General features: G+C 29.2%; 2 protein-coding genes across 2 annotated transcripts; both read left to right on the forward strand.

Moving 5' to 3' along the window:
* Positions 1 to 5,757: 5,757 nt before the first annotated feature.
* Positions 5,758 to 7,641, forward strand: GCG54_00011796 (putative quinate permease; the record flags this gene model as incomplete). Its single annotated transcript, XM_045411688.1, is given in 6 exon segments — positions 5,758 to 5,767; positions 5,821 to 5,899; positions 5,962 to 6,181; positions 6,194 to 6,405; positions 6,453 to 6,814; positions 6,953 to 7,641. The coding sequence occupies 6 exon segments, from the start codon at positions 5,758 to 5,760 to the stop codon at positions 7,639 to 7,641; spliced, it is 1,572 nt and encodes a 523-aa protein (XP_045262286.1).
* Positions 7,642 to 9,114: 1,473 nt separating this feature from the next.
* GCG54_00011797 (uncharacterized protein) lies at positions 9,115 to 9,937 on the forward strand (the record flags this gene model as incomplete). The annotated part of the gene is made up of 3 exons (XM_045411689.1): positions 9,115 to 9,508; positions 9,562 to 9,693; positions 9,750 to 9,937. The coding sequence occupies 3 exons, from the start codon at positions 9,115 to 9,117 to the stop codon at positions 9,935 to 9,937; spliced, it is 714 nt and encodes a 237-aa protein (XP_045262287.1).
* Positions 9,938 to 23,619: the final 13,682 nt, after the last annotated feature.

The following is a 23,619-nucleotide window of genomic DNA, read 5'->3' on the forward strand; positions in this document are numbered from 1 at the left end:
ATAAATAGAGTATTTTTATATAAGGTTTTATACCTTAAACTTTATTTATTTATTTTATATAGAATATTAAAGTAAGTTAAGCGTTATTATTATTCTTATATTATTATTATTATTATAAAAGAATGTTATATGTTAATAGTTTTAACTACTAAAGAAACCTATAATTTCTTTAAACTTCTTAAATTACTCTAAATTACTAATTATAGATCTCTAATAGTACTTAAGGTCTCTAAATAGAGATAGACCTAATTTACTATTAATTAGTAGCTAAAGCTACTAAAATTTCTTTAGGTAGGTTAAATAATAGAATACTATATATATAGGGGATTTCTATTTTCTATATTTATATCTCTAAGTGCCTTATTACCTCTAGGTAAAGCGCTTATAGTATATCTTAAAATCACTATACTTTAAATAAGTAGTAATTAGGTAGTATAGGAGTTTTTATAGAAGTTTTAGTTCTAGAGGGTATTAAAATACTAACTAAAGGTTATTATAGGTATAGTATTAGGGTTTTTTATTTATATACTACTATTCTTAATAGTACTTTATAATTTTCTTCTATATTAGATACTTTATAGTAGCTACTATAGCTAGTAGGATAGGGTTAGGGAGAGCTATTAAAGCCTCTTATTTTATAAGTATATCTACTAACTTATTTCTAAGAATATCTTTATAACTAGGAACTTAGTGAATAAAAATAGGAGAGGTTATTAAAGTAATATACTCTTTAGTTTAAAGAATAGTTACCTATAAGGATAAAGGTATATTACTATATCCCTCTAGGGTATTAATAATACTAAAGTTATTAATATAAATATAAATTACGCTTATTAAGTTCTATAACTATATCGCTATATAAAGCCTGAGGTTTATAGCTTTAACTTTAGTATTAAAAACTTTAGTAAAGCTTAGGCGCTAAGAGCTTTATATAAAAGGCATTTTAGCTTTCTTCTTCTCTTCTTTTTCGCCTAAGAATATAATATAACTATAACTAATATCCCTAAACTTAAGTTTAGATCTATTAGTATATATAATAACGTTATTTTTAGGAATATCTTTAAGCTAAGCTTTAAATTTAGTAGTAGCTATCTTCTTTAGGGGATAAGAGGGGCTTAAAGGTTATAAGAGCACTAAAATTAAGTAAGGGTAGTAGGGAAGTATTATAGTAGTACATTATAGCTATATAAGTCTATAGTAAGAGTTAGAGGGGTAAATATATAGGCGTTAGACTAGTAGGTAATAGGGGTTAAAATAGCTAAACTTTATAGTAAAACAGAGTTAATAAACTTTAAGTATAATATTTATAGGAAGGATTTTAGATTTATAGTATAGTATAGTAGTAAGAGTAGTATACTATATAGGTAGAACTCCCTAAATATTAGTAAGAATCGCTTTATTAATAAACTAGAAGTACCTTTTTTAGTTTATTAAATAGAAAAGTTTTATTAGAGTAATACTAAGGTATTACTAAGTAGGGATATAATTAGGTTTCTAAAGTTTAGAAAACTAGGTTTCTATACTATAAGTAGTAATAGGAATAATAATTAAAGAGATAGCTTTATATATAAAGGTAGGAGGAAAACCCCTATAAACTACCTTTAGGCTATAAAAGAATTTAGCGTACTTTAGAGTAGTATCTACCTTAATCTAAATATATAGTATAAAGATAAGCCTATAGTTAAAAATAACCTTAAGCTACTTTATAGTATCTTTAGGCGTTATTATTAGGCTATTAGCCTTAATTAGAGGGTTTATTAGCTTATATTTTTGTAATATATAAATAGCTTTACTCTTCTTTAGCTTAAAGAAGACCTTATTTTTAGTACCTTAGTATAAAATATAGGTTATATTAGCTATAAGTAGCTTAGTATTCTCTTTTATAGAAGGGGACTTAGTTTATATTAAGATATTATTAGTATACCTAAAGTAGAAATTAAGGTTTTATAGTAGAAGCTTTATAAAGTAGAGTAAGTATAGAATAAGGGAGGTAGGGGAGCTTTAAAGAAGCTTATAGTAAAGGGGGAAGGGTTCTAAAATAATACCCTTAATATAAATTTAAGCTTAATATTTAGTTATAAATAACTTAATATAGCAGATAAAAGGTTCTAGCTATTCTTATTTATATAGCTTAATAAGGAAGTAGTTATAGAGGATAGCGTTAAAAGCACCCTTAGTATTAAGTATAATAAAAGAAATAACTAAATTAGTTTTAAGAGTAGTTTTAATTTTATAAGTTATATAAGTAGTAAAATTAACTATACTATGCCTAAAGAGGGCCTTAAAATATTAAGTACTAATAGTTTAAGCTAGTAATACTATATAAATAGTATACTAAGTAAATAAGTACTTAAAGCCTTTTCTAAAGTAGGAGAGTAAAGATATAAAATAGTATAAAGTAACTTTAGTTAGAGGTTTCCCCCCTTTAAGTATAAAAACTATTTTAGCCTTTTTAAAAATCTCTAAATAGTATCTAGAAGTTAAGTAAACTTAAAAGAGAGCTTAAATAGGCTTAGTTATAGCTAACTAAGTAGCTTAAAATATATAAATAGTAACACTATTAACTCTAAGTATAATACTTATAATAAGTATTATAGTAGTTACTTATATAAGAGAAATAGAAATATCCTATAAGATATTAAGGTGAGGGGGAATTTAGATACTATTTAGGTTTTAAATATTATCTATAGTTAAGAACTACTTAAATAAGGCCTTTCTAAAGGTTTATACTTTTATAATAAGAGACTTAATTACCTTATCCTTAATTTTAAGAGGTAGTAGATAGAAGTTAAGCCTTACTTAATACTATTTTATTATATAATAAAGATTAAAGATATTTACTATATAGTTAACTTTACTATAGTATTAAGTTATTTTATAGGTATAAATAGCTTATTAAAGTTCTATATTAGTAAGCTTCTCCTCTTTATAGAGGAGGTAGAAGAGGTATAAATATTACTTATAACTTAGAGATTAGGTATACTAAGCTTTATATAATCTTTATTTAGTATCTTAGTATTTAGGTATCTACTAAACTAAGATAGCTAGGCTTAAGGTATATTAGAGTAAGTAGGTTATAATATCTATTACTTATAAAAGGTAATAGAGGATAGATTAAGTAGTAGTATTATATTATATTAGTATTATATCTAAAGTAATAATAGAGGGTAGGTTTTATTTATAGAGGGTAGTAAATTACTTAAGTTTACTATTTAGTATCTATACTTAAGCTAAAAGGCTTAGTTCTAAAGCTAAAAGGATAAGGATATAAACTAAAATAGCTTTATAATCTACCTTAAGGTAGAAAGAGGGATTTATCTCTACTAAAGTAAGTAGAATATTAAACTAAGATAGATCTATAATATAACTAGTATTATATATTAGTACTTTAAGCTTATTTAGAAGGGAAAAACTATTTTAATTTACTTAAGTCTTAATTTTTAATCTACTATTAGTAATTCTTACGCTAAAAGCTTAAGAGGGGTTTATAGTATTCTAATTACTACTAGTAAAGAAATAAGAGGGGATAGAGTACTAAAAAATATAGGTAGTAGTATTATTATTTACTATATTAGGCCTATAAACGTTTAGAATAGTTATACTTTAAATCTATATCTAAATAAGGTTATAGGTCTTATAAGGTTAGATCTAAATAGCTTTTAAGTTTTTCTTAATATATATAATTACTTAAGGAATAATATTTAAGTTATAGTATTCCTAGGTATTAATAAAGTAGAATACCTTATAAAAGGGGTAGTTTATAAGGAATAACCTTCCCTTCTTTTTATTAATATAAGGTTCTTATACTAAGACTATATTAATATACTTCTTAGTATAGCTTTATAGTAATATATAATTTATAAGGTTTCTATACTTAATATTATACTATATAATATATAAGCCTCTAGTGTAATATCTTTAGACTTACCTAAAATAAAGTATTATCCTTAAAGGGGGGGATTTACTATATATTATTATAATAACTTAGTTCTTTAGAGTATAAAGTAGCACTTTAAATAGAGCTATAGGGGGGGTAAGAAACTAAAGCCTATAGTATTATAAGCTTCTTAGGTTTAAAGAAGTTAAACTATAATAAACTACTATTTTTTAAGCTTTCTTTAAAGGCTTCTTACTTTATATCCTTCTAGTAAGTTATAATATAAATAGTACTACTAGACTTAATAGTATAAACTTATTTCTAATAGGAATAAGGAGTAAGAGGTATATTTAATATTTTAGTTTTAGTATCTTTAAGTTTAAAGTTTTCTAAAGAGGAGTTTAAGATAAAGGGGTTATCCTCTATAGTAGTTTAGGTAGTATTAGCTATTTTATAGTCTAATAGTATTATACTACTAGTAATAATTATTAATTAAGCTATTTTAGGCTAAGCTAGAGAAGTAGGGGTACCTAAAAGTAGGTTATAGAAAGAGCTATTAAGCCTAAGCGTAAATAACACACTATAAGTAGTCTACTAAATCTTCTATAGTTAGTACTTTAAAGGTATAGCCTAAATACTATCTTTTAGGATAGGGTAAGCAGTATAATCACTATAGTTCGTAAAGAAGGCCCTATAGTAGTTTAAGTACTTAAGGTTATTAGAGTAGGTTAAAGTAGTATTAATACTAGTATAGTCTATTTAGCTATACTAGCTATAGTAGTAAGTTCTAATATAAAAGTAGCTAATATAATACCTTTAGTACCTATTAGAGTAAAGTATAGAAACCTATTTCTTCTCTAGTAGAAAGTAGGTATAAGTAGACTTATAAAAAAAGTGCTATTTAGTGCCTTTATAGAGTTAGAGTAGGATAATAATTTAAGATTAGGTTTAAGTAATAGGGTTTACACCCTTCTATATAAAGTAGGCTTAAACTAAGTACAGCCCTATATATTTATAGATATTAGTCTTAACTATAGTAGGGTTATCTAGGTAGTTAGGGATTTCTATAAGTACCTAGTTAATAAGGTATTTATACTATTTCTAGGGGAGATTAAGTAATTATATACCTATAGCCTTATAAATCTCCTCTACTCACTTAAGAAGGGCTTTTTTTATAGAAGCTAAGCGTAGAATAATAATATAGCCTAAGGTAGTATATAAGATATAAATAATATCTACTAAGGGGAAGTTTAAAGCCTTAGTAATTCTGCTCTAGAGGGCGTATAGTAGGGCCTCATAAGCTTATATTAAAATTTCTAAAGCCTATAGGAGTAGATAGTAGTTTATAGTAGGCTTTAATAAGGTATAAAGTTTCTAAATACTATATAACTAAGCTAAGCTAGTTACTATATTTTATCTAATAGGGGTTATCTTAGAGGGAGATATAATATTATTTTAGCCTTAAGGAGAGGTTTTTATAACTATATTACCCTAGGAAAGCTTAAGGGTAACTATTTACTAGATATAAGTAATAAATTTCTATATAATACTACTAAGTACTTTTTATAGAGATCCCCTATAAGTTTTAACTAACTAGTTAAGATATACTATAATTATCTAGTAAGCTTACTAATAGGTATTAAATAATTAGAATAGCTTCTATATTCTAATAGTAATTATTATACGCTCTATCCCTTTAGAGCTATTAGGGGGTATTAATTCCACTATAGTAAGCACCTAAGGGTATAGATATAATAGCTTAATAGAGGTAGAGGGGGGGGAAGGGTTCTAAACTAGCGATTTAGGCCTAGGTTAGGTGCTTATAGCGCTTACGCGCGGCTACGAAGCTATTGCGACGGGCGATTAAGGGCGTTGACGTTATGGTTCTAGGTACGTTAAGGTTCTGGTGTGGTGCGCTGCAGCCCGCTAACAGCGGGTTGCAGTAAAAAGTGTGAAGGAGGGAAGTTATCATATTGACACAGGTGTCATCGGGGGTGTTCTTCGTATGGAACAATTTCGCCAGTAAGCCACATCCAGTGCCTGTCATTGCATCTGCTGATCTTTCACGTTCAATGAACGATTAGACTCTATGATCTTGTCGAAAAGACAGACCTTGAACGGTCGAATCTCAGTGCGAATATTGTCTCTACTCTCCAGGCAGGCTGTTTCGTTGGCGCCCTCCTCGCGGCCCAAGCCGCTGATAGGTTCGGCCGTCGACCTGTTCTTATCTGGGCGGCTGGTGGGATATCCGTGATAGGCGTCATTCTCCAAGCTGCTGCTTCAGGTCATCTCGCGGCCATGTACGTAGGAAGGTAGGAAGCCCCTCCCATCCATTCGGCAACAGTGAATCACCAAGACAGTGCACTGAAGAATATGAACAGATTCGTGTCCGGGTTTGGTACTGGATTTGCTTCGATGGTGAATCCTCTTTATGTTGCCGAGAATGCACCGCGCGCTATTCGAGGGGGTTTGACTGGCATCTATCAGCTCTTCATAGTGTTTGGCATTTTCCTGGCTTACTGGATCAAGTGAGTACCATGTCTATCCGATGAGAAAACCGATTGACTGTGTCTAGTTACGGTTGCATTCAGCATGTTACGGGTACTGCCAGGTACATGATTCCTCTTGTCATCCAAGGGGTTCCGCCGGTCTTGCTTATGATTTCGATGTTCCTGTGCAACGAGTCACCACGCCATTTGGCCAAGCAGGATAAATGGGAAGAGGCCATCAACGTGCTGTCCAGGATCCGTGATCTGCCTCCAGATCACCCGTACGTGGCAGCAGAGTTCGCTGACATAAAGTCTTCAATTGAGGATGAGAACGCGATACTCGATGGGATGAGCTTCATGAGTCTGCAAAAAGAAATGTGGCTGGTACCTGCAAACAGGAAGCGCGCTATCATCTCTATTCTTCTCATGTTTTTTCAACAGATGACAGGTTTGTCACACACACACGCATCCCGTCTAGAATGATAAGCTAAAGCGTATTGAATGAAGGCACAAATGCCATAAATTACTGTCAGTCTATGTCAACCTTTGTCTTTTGCTTCATTATCTTTGCTGACACCCATAGCAGATGCTCCGCAAATATTTGCTACCCTGGGAGTTGAGGGTACGGAGAACGAACTCTTTGCAACCGGCATCTATGGCCTTGTGAAGCTGATTGCGGTACTGGTTTTCCTCATCTTCGTCGCCGACTCACTGGGACGTCGCAAGTCTCTGCTTTGGACAGGCATTGGCCAAGCACTCACCATGCTATACGTCGGTGTTTTCGTCGCTGTGGCAAAGCCACAGGATCAAGAGGGGGGCCAGGTTACACCTGCTGGGTATGTTGCTCTTGTATGCGTTTTCCTGTTCGCATGCATGTTTCAATTCGGTTGGGGCCCTTGCTGTTGGATTTATGTGTCCGAGATTGCGACCACTCGCCTCCGTGCTACAAACGTCTCCTTTGCCGCGGCAACACAATGGCTCTTCAACTTTGTCGTCTCGCGCGCGGTTCCTCCGATGCTGGAAACCATGGGCACTGGTGGGTTTGGCACCTACATTTTCTTCTGCGGCTGGTGTCTCGTCATGACGGCTTTCGTATGGTTCTTCGTCCCCGAAACCAAAGGCCTTTCTTTGGAAGCTATGAATCACCTTTTTGGCTTCCAAGAGGACATTCAAAACAAGCGCATCGACATGGAAAGTGCTTCAGTTAAGAATGAGCTTCAGCATGGTGGTGAGTGCCAGGCTCAGCAAAGCGGCAACTCTGTACACAGGGTCTGAGCAGTTTGCTCACAAAACCAATGTCACCTCCAGTTCGGTCAAGAGGTCTAAGCAGATAGTATATTTGCATGTTTAGTGTCCAGTCTTATCTGGTCATACTTTGCGTAACAACTGATTTGAATGAGAAAGATGCGGGTAAAAGACTCTGGACCTTTGCGACAAATGCTCATACTTACTCCAAGTGCATTTGGTGAGTCCCTCTACAGAGGCGCGATCGTTGGCCTGGCAAAAAGGTTAGACCGTTCTGGGCTTCCCGAGTGCCTTTCCAAGATGTAGCGCTCGCCATCAATCAGATCTTCAAAGATGAAAAATTGTAGGTTGGGGTCAATGAAATTGGCCTGCTATGAGGGCTTCATGCGGTGTGCTCCAGGCGACACATCTAATCCGTCCGCTGACGTCAGGGCATAGGTAAACGTGACGCCGTTCTGCAGAATGATGTCTTCGTAAAGATATTTTCGCAAGCCTGAGTCACCCAAAGAGACTGGCCAATCGATAGACACGTACTTCTGGGCATCGCTGGGGGTGAGAACTGGTGAATAGCCATGCATATGATGGTAGACCATGGCACCCTAAGCTGCCGTTCAGTATTTTGCAGGGGCGTTCGGCTCCAGTGACACAAACCCGTAAATGTTGAATACTCCGGTGATGGTGGCGCTCTCAGCCGCAAGGTAGCCAAGAAGATTTTACACCCCTTCAATCCCAACTAAGGTTGTTCGTCGAGGCTAAGAAGCTGGTGAAGGATGATCTGAGCACCTTTCCCTTCTTCCCATCTTATCCTTCACGCTGGAAGCAGGCTTTTTTCTGGTCAAAATAATGCGCTACATTGCCTCGTGGGAAAATCTTAAGTTCGAGAAGCTTTTTTGGCCGCTCAGACTGTCGTCAGCAGTAAGATGGGGGAGCTCTCTCGGCGAGAGTTAGTTGTCACACAGACCGTTTTGGATGTCCCACAGTACAAGTCATTTCCTCTTTGAGAGCCACGAGTGAAATTAACATCCCTTGGTGGCGTCTGAACATATTTGGGATTCTGTGCACTAATGTTACCGATCTGAACCGGGTTTCTGGTTCTCTCTGGAATTTCCTCGGGAGTGTCATCATCTTTGACGAAAATCACAAACATCCCTCAAATGCCTCAGCCGGCTTACATGATCCCCAGCATTCTGTCACATATATGGGAGCAAGGACTCATCCGTGCCATTCCATACCCTAGCCAAGCGTACATAATCCACTCTCATATTTCCGTTCTCCAACGGAGACACCCATGAACTCGCTTCCATAAATGGAAACAGGAAATTTGCTTTGAAGTGTGGATGGACTAGTGCGGGGTTCTAAGTCAACTGAACTCAGCTGCTTGCCGCGGCTGACGGGGCATGGACACTTTTCTGCGCCTAGCTGCTTGTCTCCCTGGAAAGAGTTTGAAAGTGAGGCTTCAGCTTCGAAAGCTAAAAGACCTGAACCACCCTTTTAGAGGACGAAATGCAGACCTCTACGCCTGACTTGATTCTGCTTCTATGCTTACTGGTATTGAATCTCTCTGTACCTTTTCTCGACTATCATTACGTGCACTCTTTCCCTGAGTCAAGCAGAATGGTCAGGCTTTTGAGAATTGTCATGCTTGGACTCGCAGCCTTTGCCGCGGCTTCACCGACCGCTTCAGATGCTGCTCCTGAAGACCACTTCCGATCTGGCTCACGTTGTGCTCCTGTCAAGGGAAATTGCTCGCCAGCCTGCGGCAAATACAACTTCGTGTTCGCGGGTTTGCCATGGAACCACCCTGCTATAGCAGCTAGCGGGTTTACCCCACAACAGGTCGAGGCTGGTATCCGGCAAGACATGGCAGCGATTGTGAAGGCGGGCTATAACATCAAGGGTGGGATATTTCAGTGAGAATCAGTTGGAACTTTATTAATTTTACGTGTTTAGCCGTTCTCTTCGGGCCTGAAGATAGCCTAGACTTCCTCTCATCGGAGTTGAAGGGTGTCGACTGGACAGCAGTCGGCGTTGGATTCGGCATTCGAGGAAGCCCATCCCCAAACATCACTCGCCGGTTCATGGGTAAGGACTTACAAAGCCACCTATCATGGAGATATTCTGACGGGATGGTGATGCAGACATCATCCAACTTTACCGCGACGAGACCCCTCGTGAACGTATTCTTTTCAACTACTCTCCCGTCACATCTCTATGGGCGATCCAGCAGTACTTTCCACTCCCCATGAACTGCACCGATAATATGGGAAAGGACTTGGTGAGTGCCATTCTTGAGTATACCATCTATACACTTTCATACAGCAGCTAATGAAGTGAGTTCAGGGCATCGCGATCAAGTGCAGTGCTTGCTCTCCCCCTGCCTAGGCCGATATCGAAACCCAACAACACTTTCCCTTATCCAGCTCACCGATGTAATATGAGAAGATTCAGATGAATTTTATGTTTCTTGTGAAAATCATGTAACTAATGTCATGAGACACTTGGATTGGTATGCTCCCGCTTTCTTGACTATAAGTCGTCAGCCTACGCGCCTACGATCTACGTCATTCAACCTGGGATTATTGTCTCAACGAACAGAAGTGGACAACCGCTTACAATAGTTAATTGATAAGCTTCAAAACTTTGTTTTTTTTGCGAATTGTTTGACGGATCCTCGCCACCTTTGCCGCGGATCGCGCGGCTCTTGGTTGTGCATGTCGGGGCCAGCCGCCCAACACCTCCTTTGTATCTGGGGCGCGGGCTCGCTGATGAAATATTTAACTTACATTTATGAGCTTAGGAAGAAATTGTTCTGCTTTTACGTCAGAGAGAAGGTCTGCGGCCAACGCTTGGGTCGCACGCAATGTCATCGGCGTCGCGACGCTCTTAGGGCTGCTGAGGTTACACTTAATGTCTGTAAACAAAGCCGAGGCGACTGTCCCGTTCAATTAGATCATTTTATGGAGTTCAAACTTCACTCAATACCAAGGGTGAAACGATCCGTTCTACAGGCCTGGCTTTGCTAGGTATCTCTGATTCATCGCGACGGCTATTGAGAGAGGCCCACTATGTCAAACCTTCTGTGGAAATAAGGTTGCTGTGTCGGCGTCGGAGACTTCTCTCCGCCGGCAAATGGTTTGATGGTCTAGCATTTGACATGTCTGTGAGCGTTACTCTCGGATTTGTGCACACTAGGGTATCTAAAAAGTAGCTAGGGGGGTGTAGCGCGGCCGGAAAAACTAAAAAGCTGCATTATATATACTTATCTAGCCCTATATAATAATTAATATAATCCTATAAAAAATAAATATATATTATTTAAGGTATAGTAGCTATACTAGCCTCACTTAACTAAAGTATATACCTAGAAGTAGCTTTATATATAACTAAGCCTACCTCAGTTATAGTTTAATATATACTAAATTTCTATACCTATATATTAACTTTTTTTTTCTTTCCCTAAGATATACTATTTAGAAGAATATTATATATATATACTATCCTAAGTAGGAATTAAGTATATATTAAGTTTTAAAATAGATTATACCTACTTATAAGGACTTTATAAATAAGGGGGTTAATAGGTCTTATAATTTATACCTTTATTATAGCTATTTTTATAATATATTTAGTATATACTTATATTATACTTAAAATATACTAAAACTAACTTAAAATAAGTCCTATTATTAACCTAAACTAAAACTAGGAAGGTCCTAATAATAAGTAAACTAATACTCTATATATATATAGTACTAACTTAATCTTAATTTTACCTATTAATATAATAAAGGAGTATAATACTAGTAAATTAAGTAATTTTCTAAGCTAATCTCAGTATATACTAACTATAAATATAACTATACCTAACTATAATATTAAACTATCCTAAGTTATAGGTTATATATAAGTCTTCTACCTCCCCCTTAATTAATCTATAATATATACTAACTTAATTCTAAGTACCTTATTATTATTAACCTTAGTTCTAATAAGTAGTATAGTTAGTACTTTAGTAGTATACTTATTATATATCCCCTATATACTTAGTATATATATAACCTAGCCTAATAAGATATAGTTCTATTATTATATCTACTAGTATTACTATAGAGTAAGTATATATCCCTTTTAACTATATATATTATATATATACTAATATAATTCTAGTTTAAAATACCTCCTATACTAATACTACTACTTATAAATAGGTAGTTAGCTAGAAGTATAACTTAATCCCTATATAGTTTTAATATATACTAATATAATATTTAGTACTCTAAAAGCTTATATCTATTCTAGCTAGTAGTATAATATATACTTTATTTAGGAACTTAAGTATATTACTAGCCTACCTTTAGTATATATATAGTTAATATTTTATAGCTATAGCCTTATAAGTAGCTTAATTAGTAAATATACTATAGAGATAAAAGAGCTTATATAAGTTTCACCTTTATATATCTCTAGTATATATATAGCTAATATATTTTATAGAGCTACTAACCCTCACTTTACTACTAAGTATAAAACTTAGTTCTACTATATAAGTTATATATATATATATTTAGAGGATACTATATATTTACTATTTATTTTACTATCTACTTTAAATATATTAATATAATACTTAGTACCTTTTTACTATAGTTTAAGTTAAGTATAAGGTAAGAGAGCTTAATAGTACCTAGCTACTTTATAACTTATTATATAAAGTAGTAAATAGGTAAGCTAGTAAGTATATAATATCTTTACCTCTACTAGATATTTAATATAATATAAATAGTAATTAGGAATAAATAAAATATAAGCTTAATATAAGCTCTATATATACTTAATAGAAACTAACTAAGAAGTAGCTTAGTAGCTATATTAAAAGTAATATACCTTTATCTAGAAAGTAAAAAATATAATATCTCTATATCTATAACTAAATATATACTAATATTTAATATAGCGTAGCCCTATTATAGCTAACCCTCTATATACCCCTAGCCTTAAGATACCTACTAAGGCGCCTAAGACTAGTTATAAGTTATATATATATTAGGTGTTATTTACTTAGATACTAATAATATACTAAGTAAGGTAACCTCTAGCTCTAAAAAAGTACTTACCTCTAATACTACCTACTACTCTTTAACTTATAGTATATTTTATATATATATATAACTTCACTTAAGTATATACTAATATAATTTATAAGTTAAACCTAGCCTAAGTCGCCCCCCCCCCCCCCCCCCNTAATAACTAGCTATCAATAGAGATTTAATACTATATATATATATAGTTACTACCCTAACTAAATACTTAGTTATAGCTCTTAAGCTATTATAAAATAGGTTTAATATATACTCACCCTACTTATAAATAGAGGTAATAAGGGAGGTTTATTTAACTCAGTATATATATAGTATATAAGGGGATTATATTATTACTTTATAGTATAAATACCTATATAGCTATAATATATATATATTAGCTAAGCTAGTTTAAAATCTATAAGTACTCCTAGGGAACTAATATATACCTAATATATATATATATCTAATATAATTACTTCTATACTTATACTTACTTAATTAAATCTACTACTTATACTAAATATATATATATTCTAAATATAATATCTATTCTTTTATTTTCTAACTATAGTTTAAGTTTATCTTAATTCTCCCCTAACTCTAGCTCTAACTATATAATTTACTACTATAAATTATACTTCTTCTTTTAACATTCTAGCTCTCTTACCCTCTCCTCTAGTATATAGAGCTTAGGATCTACTTCTTAGATATCCTATTTCTTTAAGTAAAATATAAATAGAGATAATAAGAAAGTTAAGCTATATATATACTATATAGATATTACCTTTATACCCTATTTAGGTAAGTCTTATACTAAAATTAAGTACTTAATACTTAAACTAAAAAGTAAATCTAAAGGGTTATATAAGTTAAAAGGAATTATAAGATTTATTACCTTTCGCTATATATACTTTTCTTAGTATTTATATATTTAGTATAAGCTTTATATAAGTTAAGTAGGTCTTAAGTTATTCCTCTATTAGTACCTACTATAACTTATATTTATAAAATAGTTCTACTATACTAAATCTATAAATACTATATACTTTATACTAATATATAATTAGTATATACTTAAATAATACCTAATAGATACTTACTTTAAAACTACTATTAGAAGAGATTATACTCTTCTAATAGTAGTATTATCCTTTATATAGCTTAACTCTACTAAGTTAGTATTTTTCCTAGTAAAATACTACTATTAAGCTAGAATCTAGCTAAGGGATTAGACTAATATAGCTATAATCCACTTTAACTTCTTTATAGTAAACTAAAACTTAGTCTCTAGCTAGGTTAAGTATATACTTATAATATACCTAAGATATTCTTCCTCTAAACTTAATTCCTATAAATAGTAGAGCTCTAAACTTATAAAGTAATTAGGAAACCTCTTTCGCTAGTTTCTTATAATATACACTTTATAGAAAATAAGTATATACTATAAATACTACTACTAATCCTAAGATAAGTTAAGTTTATATAAGTAATCCCTAAGGCCTAAATAGGGTAGTAGATTAGTATATATCTAGTATTAGCTAAATATATACTCATCTCTAGCCTATTTTCTATTTATATCTATTATAACTATATATATAATATCTACTATACTTAAATAGATATAGGCTTAGTATATAGAGCTACTTAAAATAGACTCTAATAAACTAAAAACCCTTTTAAAAAAAAGGTAGTAATCTACTCTCTTACCTATATTTATCTATATATAAGTATATAATCTAAGTACTATTAACTATTAACCTTATATAAGGTCTATATATATAAAATATACCCTCAGCTTAATCTAACTATCTATATATCTTAAATATAATTATATTCCCCCTTACTATCTTAAATAATATATTAATTTTAAGATATTATACCTTCTAAAATAAAATAGTATTTATATATATAATATAGATTATATAGAAATCTCTATTTTATATAAATTAAACTTCATAAATCTATTACTTAAGTTTAAGCTTTATTTAGTCTAAAATAAACTCCTACTAAACTCCTATATATAATAAGTATATATAACCTATATACTAAGTAATAATATATCTATAAATAAGTAACTATCTAAGTATTATAAGAGCTACACTTAATAAATAAAAATAATAACTTTATCCTTATTATAAAATAATATATTAATAACTTAAAAAAAATTAACTCTAAAGTTAGTATATAGCTACTAGATACCTAAGTAGAGTAAAAGCTTACTTAGATATATACTTAATATATATATAGTATATCTTAAAGCTCTTCTATATATATATTATAACTAAAGTAATATTAAGCTTAGTTAAAAAGCTTAATATAATCCTATTTACTAGCTATATTAGAAGCTAAGTAGGTAGGAGTAAGATATATATATAAAAACCTCTTAGAAGGAGGAATATAAATAGAAATCTAGCTAGATTTTAAGGTATATAGATATTAATCTTAACTTTATAGCTATATATTTTAATCCTATTCTAGCCTTAAAAGTAGGAGAATCCTAGAATATTATTAGTATATATATAGTATAAGGTGAATAAATATATACTATAAGTTCTATATAAGGTTTTAAAATTCCTAATAAATATATATTCCTAATACTCTTCCCTTCTCCTAATAGTTTTAATTAAGCTATAAATATATTTAATATCTACTTAAGATTAGTTTAATAAGATAGTATAAGCAAAATACTATAGTTCAGAATAACTTATCTTTAAATAGCTAATATATTATACCTAGAATAAAGATATAGTTAGTATATACTTAATATAATATATATATATATACTTACCCTATCTCTTTAAAATAGCTAAATCTACTACCCTTAGTAAGTCCTCTTTTCTCTAAAATATAGTAGCTAGCTAAGCTATATATAAGGTCCTTTCTATTCTTATTACTACTTATAAATAAAAGTAGTAAAGAAGCTATAAATATACTTAGTATATATATAATATTATATAAAGATAAATATAAACTCTTCTATATATTTAATAAGTTCTTCTATAATTAATTCTAGGATTTATTATATACCCTATATTTCTTAAAACTAGCTTTAAGTTATAGAAAAGTCCCCTTTATTCTAGAAGTTACTACTTATAATTATATTAAGGTATATAAACTTATAATACTTTATACTACTATACTAATAAGACTAATACTAAACTTAGTTTAATACCTTATCCTACCTACTTTAAAATTAGTATACCTTAAATATAAACTTAATATATACTAAACTTACCCTAAGATAAAGTATAACTTCTTTAGAAGTTTACCTATAATATATATTAAGTATTAAATTATTTAAGTTAAGTCTAATATTAGCTTTTAAGCCTCAGCCCTAGCTAGATCCTTATTATTAACTTTATAGCTAATATAATAAAGAATACCTAATTCCTAAGTCTTAAGATATACTAAAGTTATAATATAATTATATAAAGCTAATATTATAACCTTCTAGCTACTACTTATAACTATTAAGATACCCTAAAGCCTAGCTTAATCCTATATAGCTTTAATATAACTTTAGTATATACTAAGTATAAGCTATAAATATATTATACCTTAGATAGGCCTATATTAAAATAAAGCTCTTCCTTATACCCTACTTTAAAAATAGGAATACTATTATAGCGATAAGTCTTTAAGTTAAGCTAATAGCTTAATATATACTTTAAACTACTTACTAGATTAAAGTTAATTTCACAAAAAAGGTTTAAGTTTAAAAAATTAGATAAATTAGAAATAATATTATCTCTAATAAAATCTATCCTTTCTTCATATATAAAAGTAACTAAAAAGCTAGTAAGGTTAAATATAGTTAATAATAAGTATATAGTAAAATTATAATAGAGTTAATATTAAAATATATTTAAGTAATAATAAGTAGTAGTTTAAATAATATTCAGCTTATATTCTATATATATATATTAAACCTTATAATCTATATAGGTAGAAGAGTTCTAAATATATTATCTATTTCCTATAAATATTAGTATATATATTATATATATTTAAAATAAGGTTTAACTAACTTAAATAGATAGATATAAGGTATTATATAGATACTATTCTTTTTATAGTGAGGTTAGTAGATAAGTTTATATAATATAAACTATAAGTTTTTCTAACCTTACCACACCCCTCTAGCTACTTTTTAAACCCCCTACCCTGCATAAAACCCTATTACTCTTATAGCTTATAAGTAAGATAGCTCTAAGCGCTAGGCCTACTCACTATTTATTATAAAGCAATCTACATCACAGGTCCTAATACCTCGCTATAGCCACTATAATAAGCTAATCCACTAGCTACTCCTTTAATCCCTCGCTACCTTCTCATAATAATAACAGCTATAATATCTACACTAATTTCTTATATCTCAACACGTTATCACCTAATTTTAATAACCTCTAACTTCCCTCCTTCACACTTTTTACTATAACCTGCTATTAGCAGGCTATAGCGCACTATACTAGAACCTTAATATACCTAGAACTATAATATTAACGCCCTTAATTACCTATCGCGATAGCTTTATAGCTATATATAGGCGCTATAAGTACTTAACCTAGGCCTAAATCGCTAGTTTAGAACCTTTCCCCCCCCTCTACCTCTATTAAGTTATTATATCTATACCTTTAAGCGCCTACTATAGTAGAATTAATAACCCTTAATAGCTCTAAAGGAATAGAGCGTATAATAATTATTATTAGAATATAAAAGCTATTCTAACTATTTAATACCTATTAATAAGCTTATTAGATAATTATAATATATCTTAACTAGCTAGTTAAAATCTATAGGGGACCTCTATAGAAGGTACTTAGTAACATTATATAGAAATTTATTACTTATATCTAGTAAATAGTTACTTCTAAGCTTTTTTAAGGTAATATAGCTATAAGAACCTCTTTTTAAAACTAAAATAATACTATATTTCCTTCTAAGATAACCTCTACTAAATAAAATATAATAACTAGCTTAGTTTAGTTATATAGTATTTAAAAGTTTTATACTCTATTAAAGCTTATTATAAACTACTATTTACTCCTATAGGCTCCTAAAATTTTAGTATAAACTTATAAAACCTTACTATATACCCTCTAGAGTAGAATTACTAAAGCTTTAAACCTTCCCTTAGTAGATATTACTTATATCTTATATACTACCTCAGGCTATACTATTATTTTATACTTAGCTTCTATAAAGAAAGCTCTTCTTAAATAAGTAGAGGAGATTTATAAAGCTATAAGTATATAATTACTTAACCTCCCCTAGAAATAATATAAATACCTTATTAACTAAATACCTATAGAAATCTCTAGTTACTTAAATAACTTTATTATTATAGTTACTAAAGAAATAGTTAAGACTAATATCTATAAATATATAAGGTTATATTTAGTCTAAGCCTACCTTATATAGAAAGGTATAAACCTTATTATTTAAACTTAATCCTAAATTATTATTCTACTTTAACCTTATAAAAGTACTAAATAACGCCTTTTTTATAAGTCTACTTATACTTACTTTCTACTAGAGAAGAAATAAATACCTATACTTCACTCTAATAAGTACTAAAAGTATTATATTAGCTACTTCTATATTAGAACCTACTACTATAGCTAATATAGCTAAACTAACTACGCTAATATTAATACTATCTTAACTTACCCTAATAACCCTAAGTACCTAAACTACTATAAAGCTTTCTCTATAAACTATAATAACTATACTACTTACTTTATCTTAAAAGATAGTATCTAAGCTATACCTTTAAAGCACTAATTATAGAAAATTTAGTAAGTTACTTATAGTATATTATTTATACTTAAGCTTAATAGCTCCTTCTATAATTTACTTTTAGGTACTCTTACTTCTCTAACTTAGCTTAAAATAGCTTAATTAATAATTATTACTAATAGTATAGTACTACTAAACTATAAAATAGCTAATACTACTTAAATTACTATAGAAGATAACCTTTTTATCTTAAACTCCTCTTTAGAAAACTTTAAACTTAAAGATACTAAAACTAAGATATTAAATATACCTCTTACTCTCTACTCCTACTAAAAATAAGCTTATACTATTAAGTTTAATAGTATTACTTATACTATAACTTATTAAAAGGATATAAAATAAGAAGCTTTTAAGGAAAGCTTAAAAAATAGTAGTCTATTATAGCTTAATCTCTTTAAACTTAAGAAGCTTATAATACTATAAGCTTCTACTTCTTACCCCCCCTATAGCTTTACTTAAAGTATTACTTTATATTTTAAGGAATTAAGTTATTATAATAATATATAGTAAATCCCCCCTTTTAAGGATAATACTTCACTTTAAGTAAACCTAAAGATATTATACTAGAGGCTTATATATTATATAGTATAATATTAGGCGTAGAAACCCTATAAATTATATATTACTATAGAGCTATACTAAAAAGTATATTAATATAGTCTTAATATAAAAACCTTATACTAATAAAAAAAAGGGAAGGTTATTCCTTATAAATTACCTCTTTTATAAAGTATTCTACCTTATTAATACTTAAGAATACTATAACTTAAATACTATTCCTTAAGTAATTATATATATTAAAAAAGGCTTAAGAACTATTTAGACTTAGCCTTATAAAACTTATAACCTTATTTAGGTATAAATTTAAGGTATAACTATTCTAAATATTTATAGGCTTAATATAGTAAATAATAATATTACTACTTATATTCTTTAATACTTTATCCCCCCTTACTTCTTTACTAGTAGTAATTAGAATATTATAAACCTCTCTTAAGCCTTTAGTATAAGAATTACTAAACCTATATAGCATAGTGGTGTGCGCCTAGTAGGCTTATGTGTTACCTAAACGTATAGGCGTTAGTTTAATCCTAACTATAGAAACCCCTTTTCCTCTCTTCTAATTAGTTAAGGACCTGCTATAAAAAGTAAGCCCCTCTCTTAAAGGATCTATATATATAGTAGAGTACTAATAGCCTCTAGCTAATTATTATGTAGTATTATATGCGCGTATTGTCTGCTTAATTATATATTATGTAACGCGGCTTGAGTTTTCTTCCTATAAAGGGTTTCTCAGTAGCATATTACTTAGTATTAAGTATTAGTATAGAGTATTAAGGCCTTAAGCCTACTAGTATAGAGTAAACAGAGGGGGAAGTACCCTCATACCTTCTAATATAAGAATTACTAATAATAGATTAAAAATTAAAACTTAAGTAAATTAAAATAGTTTTTCCTTTTTAAATAAGCTTAAAGTACTAATATATAATACTAGTTATACTATAAATCTATCTTAGTCTAATATTCTACTTACTTTAATAGAGATAAATCTCTCTTTTTACCTTAAAGTAAACTATAAAGCTATTTTAGTCTATATCTCTATCCTTCTAGCTCTAGAACTAAGCCTTTTAGTTTAGGTATAAGTACTAAATAGTGAACTAAAGTAATTTACTACTTTTTATAAATAGAACCTACTTTCTATTATTACTCTAGATATAATATTAATATAATATAATACTACTATTAAATCTATTCTCTACTACTTTTTATAAGTAATAGATATTATAACTTACTTACTTTAATATACTTTAAGTCTAGCTATTTTAGCTTAATAGATACTTAAATACTAAAATACTAAATAAAGATTATATAAAGTCTAATATACTTAATCTCTAAGTTATAGGTAATATTTATACCTCTCCTACCCCCTCTATAAAGAGGAGAAGCTTATTAATATAGAACTTTAATAAGCTATTTATACCTATAAAATAGCTTAATACTATAATAAAGTTAACTATATAGTAAATATCTTTAATTTTTACTATATAATAAAATAGTATTAAGTAAAGCTTAACTTCTATCTACTACCTCTTAAAATTAGAGATAAGGTAATTAAGTCCCCTATTATAAAAGTATAAACCTTTAGAAGGGCCCTACTTAAGTAGTTTTTAGCTATAGATAATATTTAGGACTTAGATAATATCTAAATCCCCCCTTATTTTAATATCCTATAAGATACTTCTATTTCCCTTATATAAGTAACTACTATAATACTTACTATAAGTATTATACTTAGAGTTAATAGTATTACTATTTATATACTTTAAGTTACTTAGTTAGCTATAACTAAGTCTATTTAGGCCCTCTTCTAAGTTTACTTAACCTCTAGATACTACTTAAAGATTTTTAAAAAGGCTAAGGTAGTCTTTATACCTAAGGAGGGGAAACCTCTAACTAAAGTTACCTTATACTATTCTATATCTTTATTCTCCTATTTTAAAAAAGGCTTTAAGTATTTATTTACTTAGTATACTACTTATATAGTATTACTAATTTAAACTATTAGTATTTAATACTTTAGAGCCCTCTTTAAGTATAATATAGTTAATTTTACTACTTATATAACTTATAAAATTAAAGCTACTCTTAAAACTAGTTTAATTACTTCCTTTATTATATTTAATATTAAGGGCGCCTTTAATACTATCCTCTATAACTACTTCCTTATTAAGCTATATAAATAAGGATAATTAGAACCTTTTATCTATTATATTAAGTTATTTATAACTAGATATTAAGCCTAAATTTATATTAAGGGCACTATTTTAGAACTTTTCCCCCTTTACTATAAACTTCTTTAAAGTTCCCCTACCTCTCTTATCTTATACTTACTCTACTTTATAGAGCTTCTACTATAAAACCCTAATTTCTATTTTAAGTATACTAATAATATCTTAATATAGATTAAATCCCCTTCTATAGAAGAGAATATTAAGTTACTTATAGCTAATATAACCTATATTTTATACTAAAGTACTAAAAATAAGGTCTTCTTTAAGCTAAAAAAGAATAAAACTATCTATATATTATAAAAATATAAGCTAATAAACCCCCTAATTAAGGCTAATAGCTTAATAATAACACTTAAAGATATTATAAAGTAACTTAAAGTCACTTTTAACTATAAGCTTACTTTTATACTATATATCTAGATTAAAGTAGATACTACCCTAAAGTATACTAAATTTTTCTATAGCTTAAAGGCAGTTTATAGGGGTTTTCCTCCTACTTTTATATATAAAACTATCTCTTTAATTATTATTCCTATTACTACTTATAGTATAGAAGTTTAATTTCTTAGACTTTAGAAACCTAATTATATCCCTACTTAGTAGTATTTTAGTACTATTTTAATAAAACCTTTCTACTTAATAAACTAAAAAGAGTATCTCTAGTTTATTAATAAAGTAATTCTTATTAATATTTAGGGAGTCCTACCTATATAGTATATTACTCCTACTACTATATTATACTATAAATCTAAAATCCTTCTTATAGATATTATATTTAAAGCTTATTAACTCTACTTTACTATAAAGTTTAGTTATTTTAACCCTTATTACTTACTAGTCTAATACCTATATATTTACCCCTCTAACCCTTACTATAAACTTATATAACTATAATATATTACTATAATACTTCCTTACTACCTTTACTTTATTTTAGTATTCTTATAACTTCTAAGCCTCTTTTATCCCCTAAAGAAAATAGCTACTACTAAATTTAAAACTTAGTTTAAAGATATTCCTAAAAATAATATTATTATATATACTAATAGATCTAAACTTAAGTTTAAGGATATTAATTATAGCTATATTATATTTTTAAGTAAAAAAGAAGAGAAGAAAAAGGCTAAAACGCCCTTTATATAAAGCTCTTAACACTTAAGCTTTATTAAAGTTTTTAATACTAAAGCTAAAGTTATAAACCTTAGGCTTTATATAGTAATATAGCTATAAAGCTTAATAAGTATAATTTATATTTATATTAATAACCTTAATATTATTAACGCCTTAGAGGGATATAGTAATATACTTTTATCTTTATAAATAATTATTCTTTAGGCTAAAAAGTATATTATTTTAGTAACCTCCTCTATCTTTATTTATTAAGTTTTTAGTTATAAAGATATTCCTAGGAATAAGTTAGTAGATATACTTATAAAATAAGGGGCTTTAATAGTTCTCTTTAACTTTATTCTATTAACTATAGTAATTACTATAAAGTATTTAGTATAGAAGAAAATTATAAAGTACTACTAAGAATAATAGTATATAAGTAAAAAACCTTAATACTATACCTATAATAACTTTTAGTTAGTATTTTAATACCCTCTAAAGTTAAAGCTCTTATAAAAACTCTTATACTACCTAATTACTACCTATTTAAGGTATAGTAATTTTAAGATATACTATAAGTACTTTACTTAGAGGTAATAGAATACTTAGAGATATAAATATAAAAAATAGAAATCCCCTATATATATAGTATTTTATTATTTAACCTACTTAAAGAAATTTTAGTAGTTTTAGTTACTAATTAATAGTAAACTAAGTCTATCCCTATTTAGGGATCTTAAATATTACTAAAGATCTATAATTAGTAATCTAAAGTAGTTTAAGAAGTTTAAAGAAATTATAGGTTTCTTTAGTAATTAAAACTACTAAATAATTTATTTATATAAACCTTTTAGTTAATAACTTTCTTAAACTTTACTATACCTTATTTAACCCTAATCTTTTAGCCTAAATAATTTAAATTACTATAGGAAAATATAAAAATTAACTTACTAACTTTTCTAAGAAAATCTTAGTTTTCCTAATAAAATATAATAAGCTATAAGTAATTTTACTTCTTTAGGGGCCTATAGGTAGCTTAAGCTTTAGTTTTAGCTACTAACTAAGGGCCCCCTACTTAAATTTTATAATAATACTAGCCTTAGTATAGTAAGGCTTAGACCTCTATAGTACTAGCTTTAGCTAGGCAATATAAGCTAGAAATAGGGGACGCCTATACTATTCTTAGCTTAGGGTAGCCTCTAAGCCTAGAAACACTATATATAGGA

Source organism: Colletotrichum gloeosporioides (assembly GCF_011800055.1).
Source record: "Colletotrichum gloeosporioides strain Lc1 chromosome Unknown consensus_56, whole genome shotgun sequence".
NCBI lineage: Eukaryota > Fungi > Ascomycota > Sordariomycetes > Glomerellales > Glomerellaceae > Colletotrichum > Colletotrichum gloeosporioides.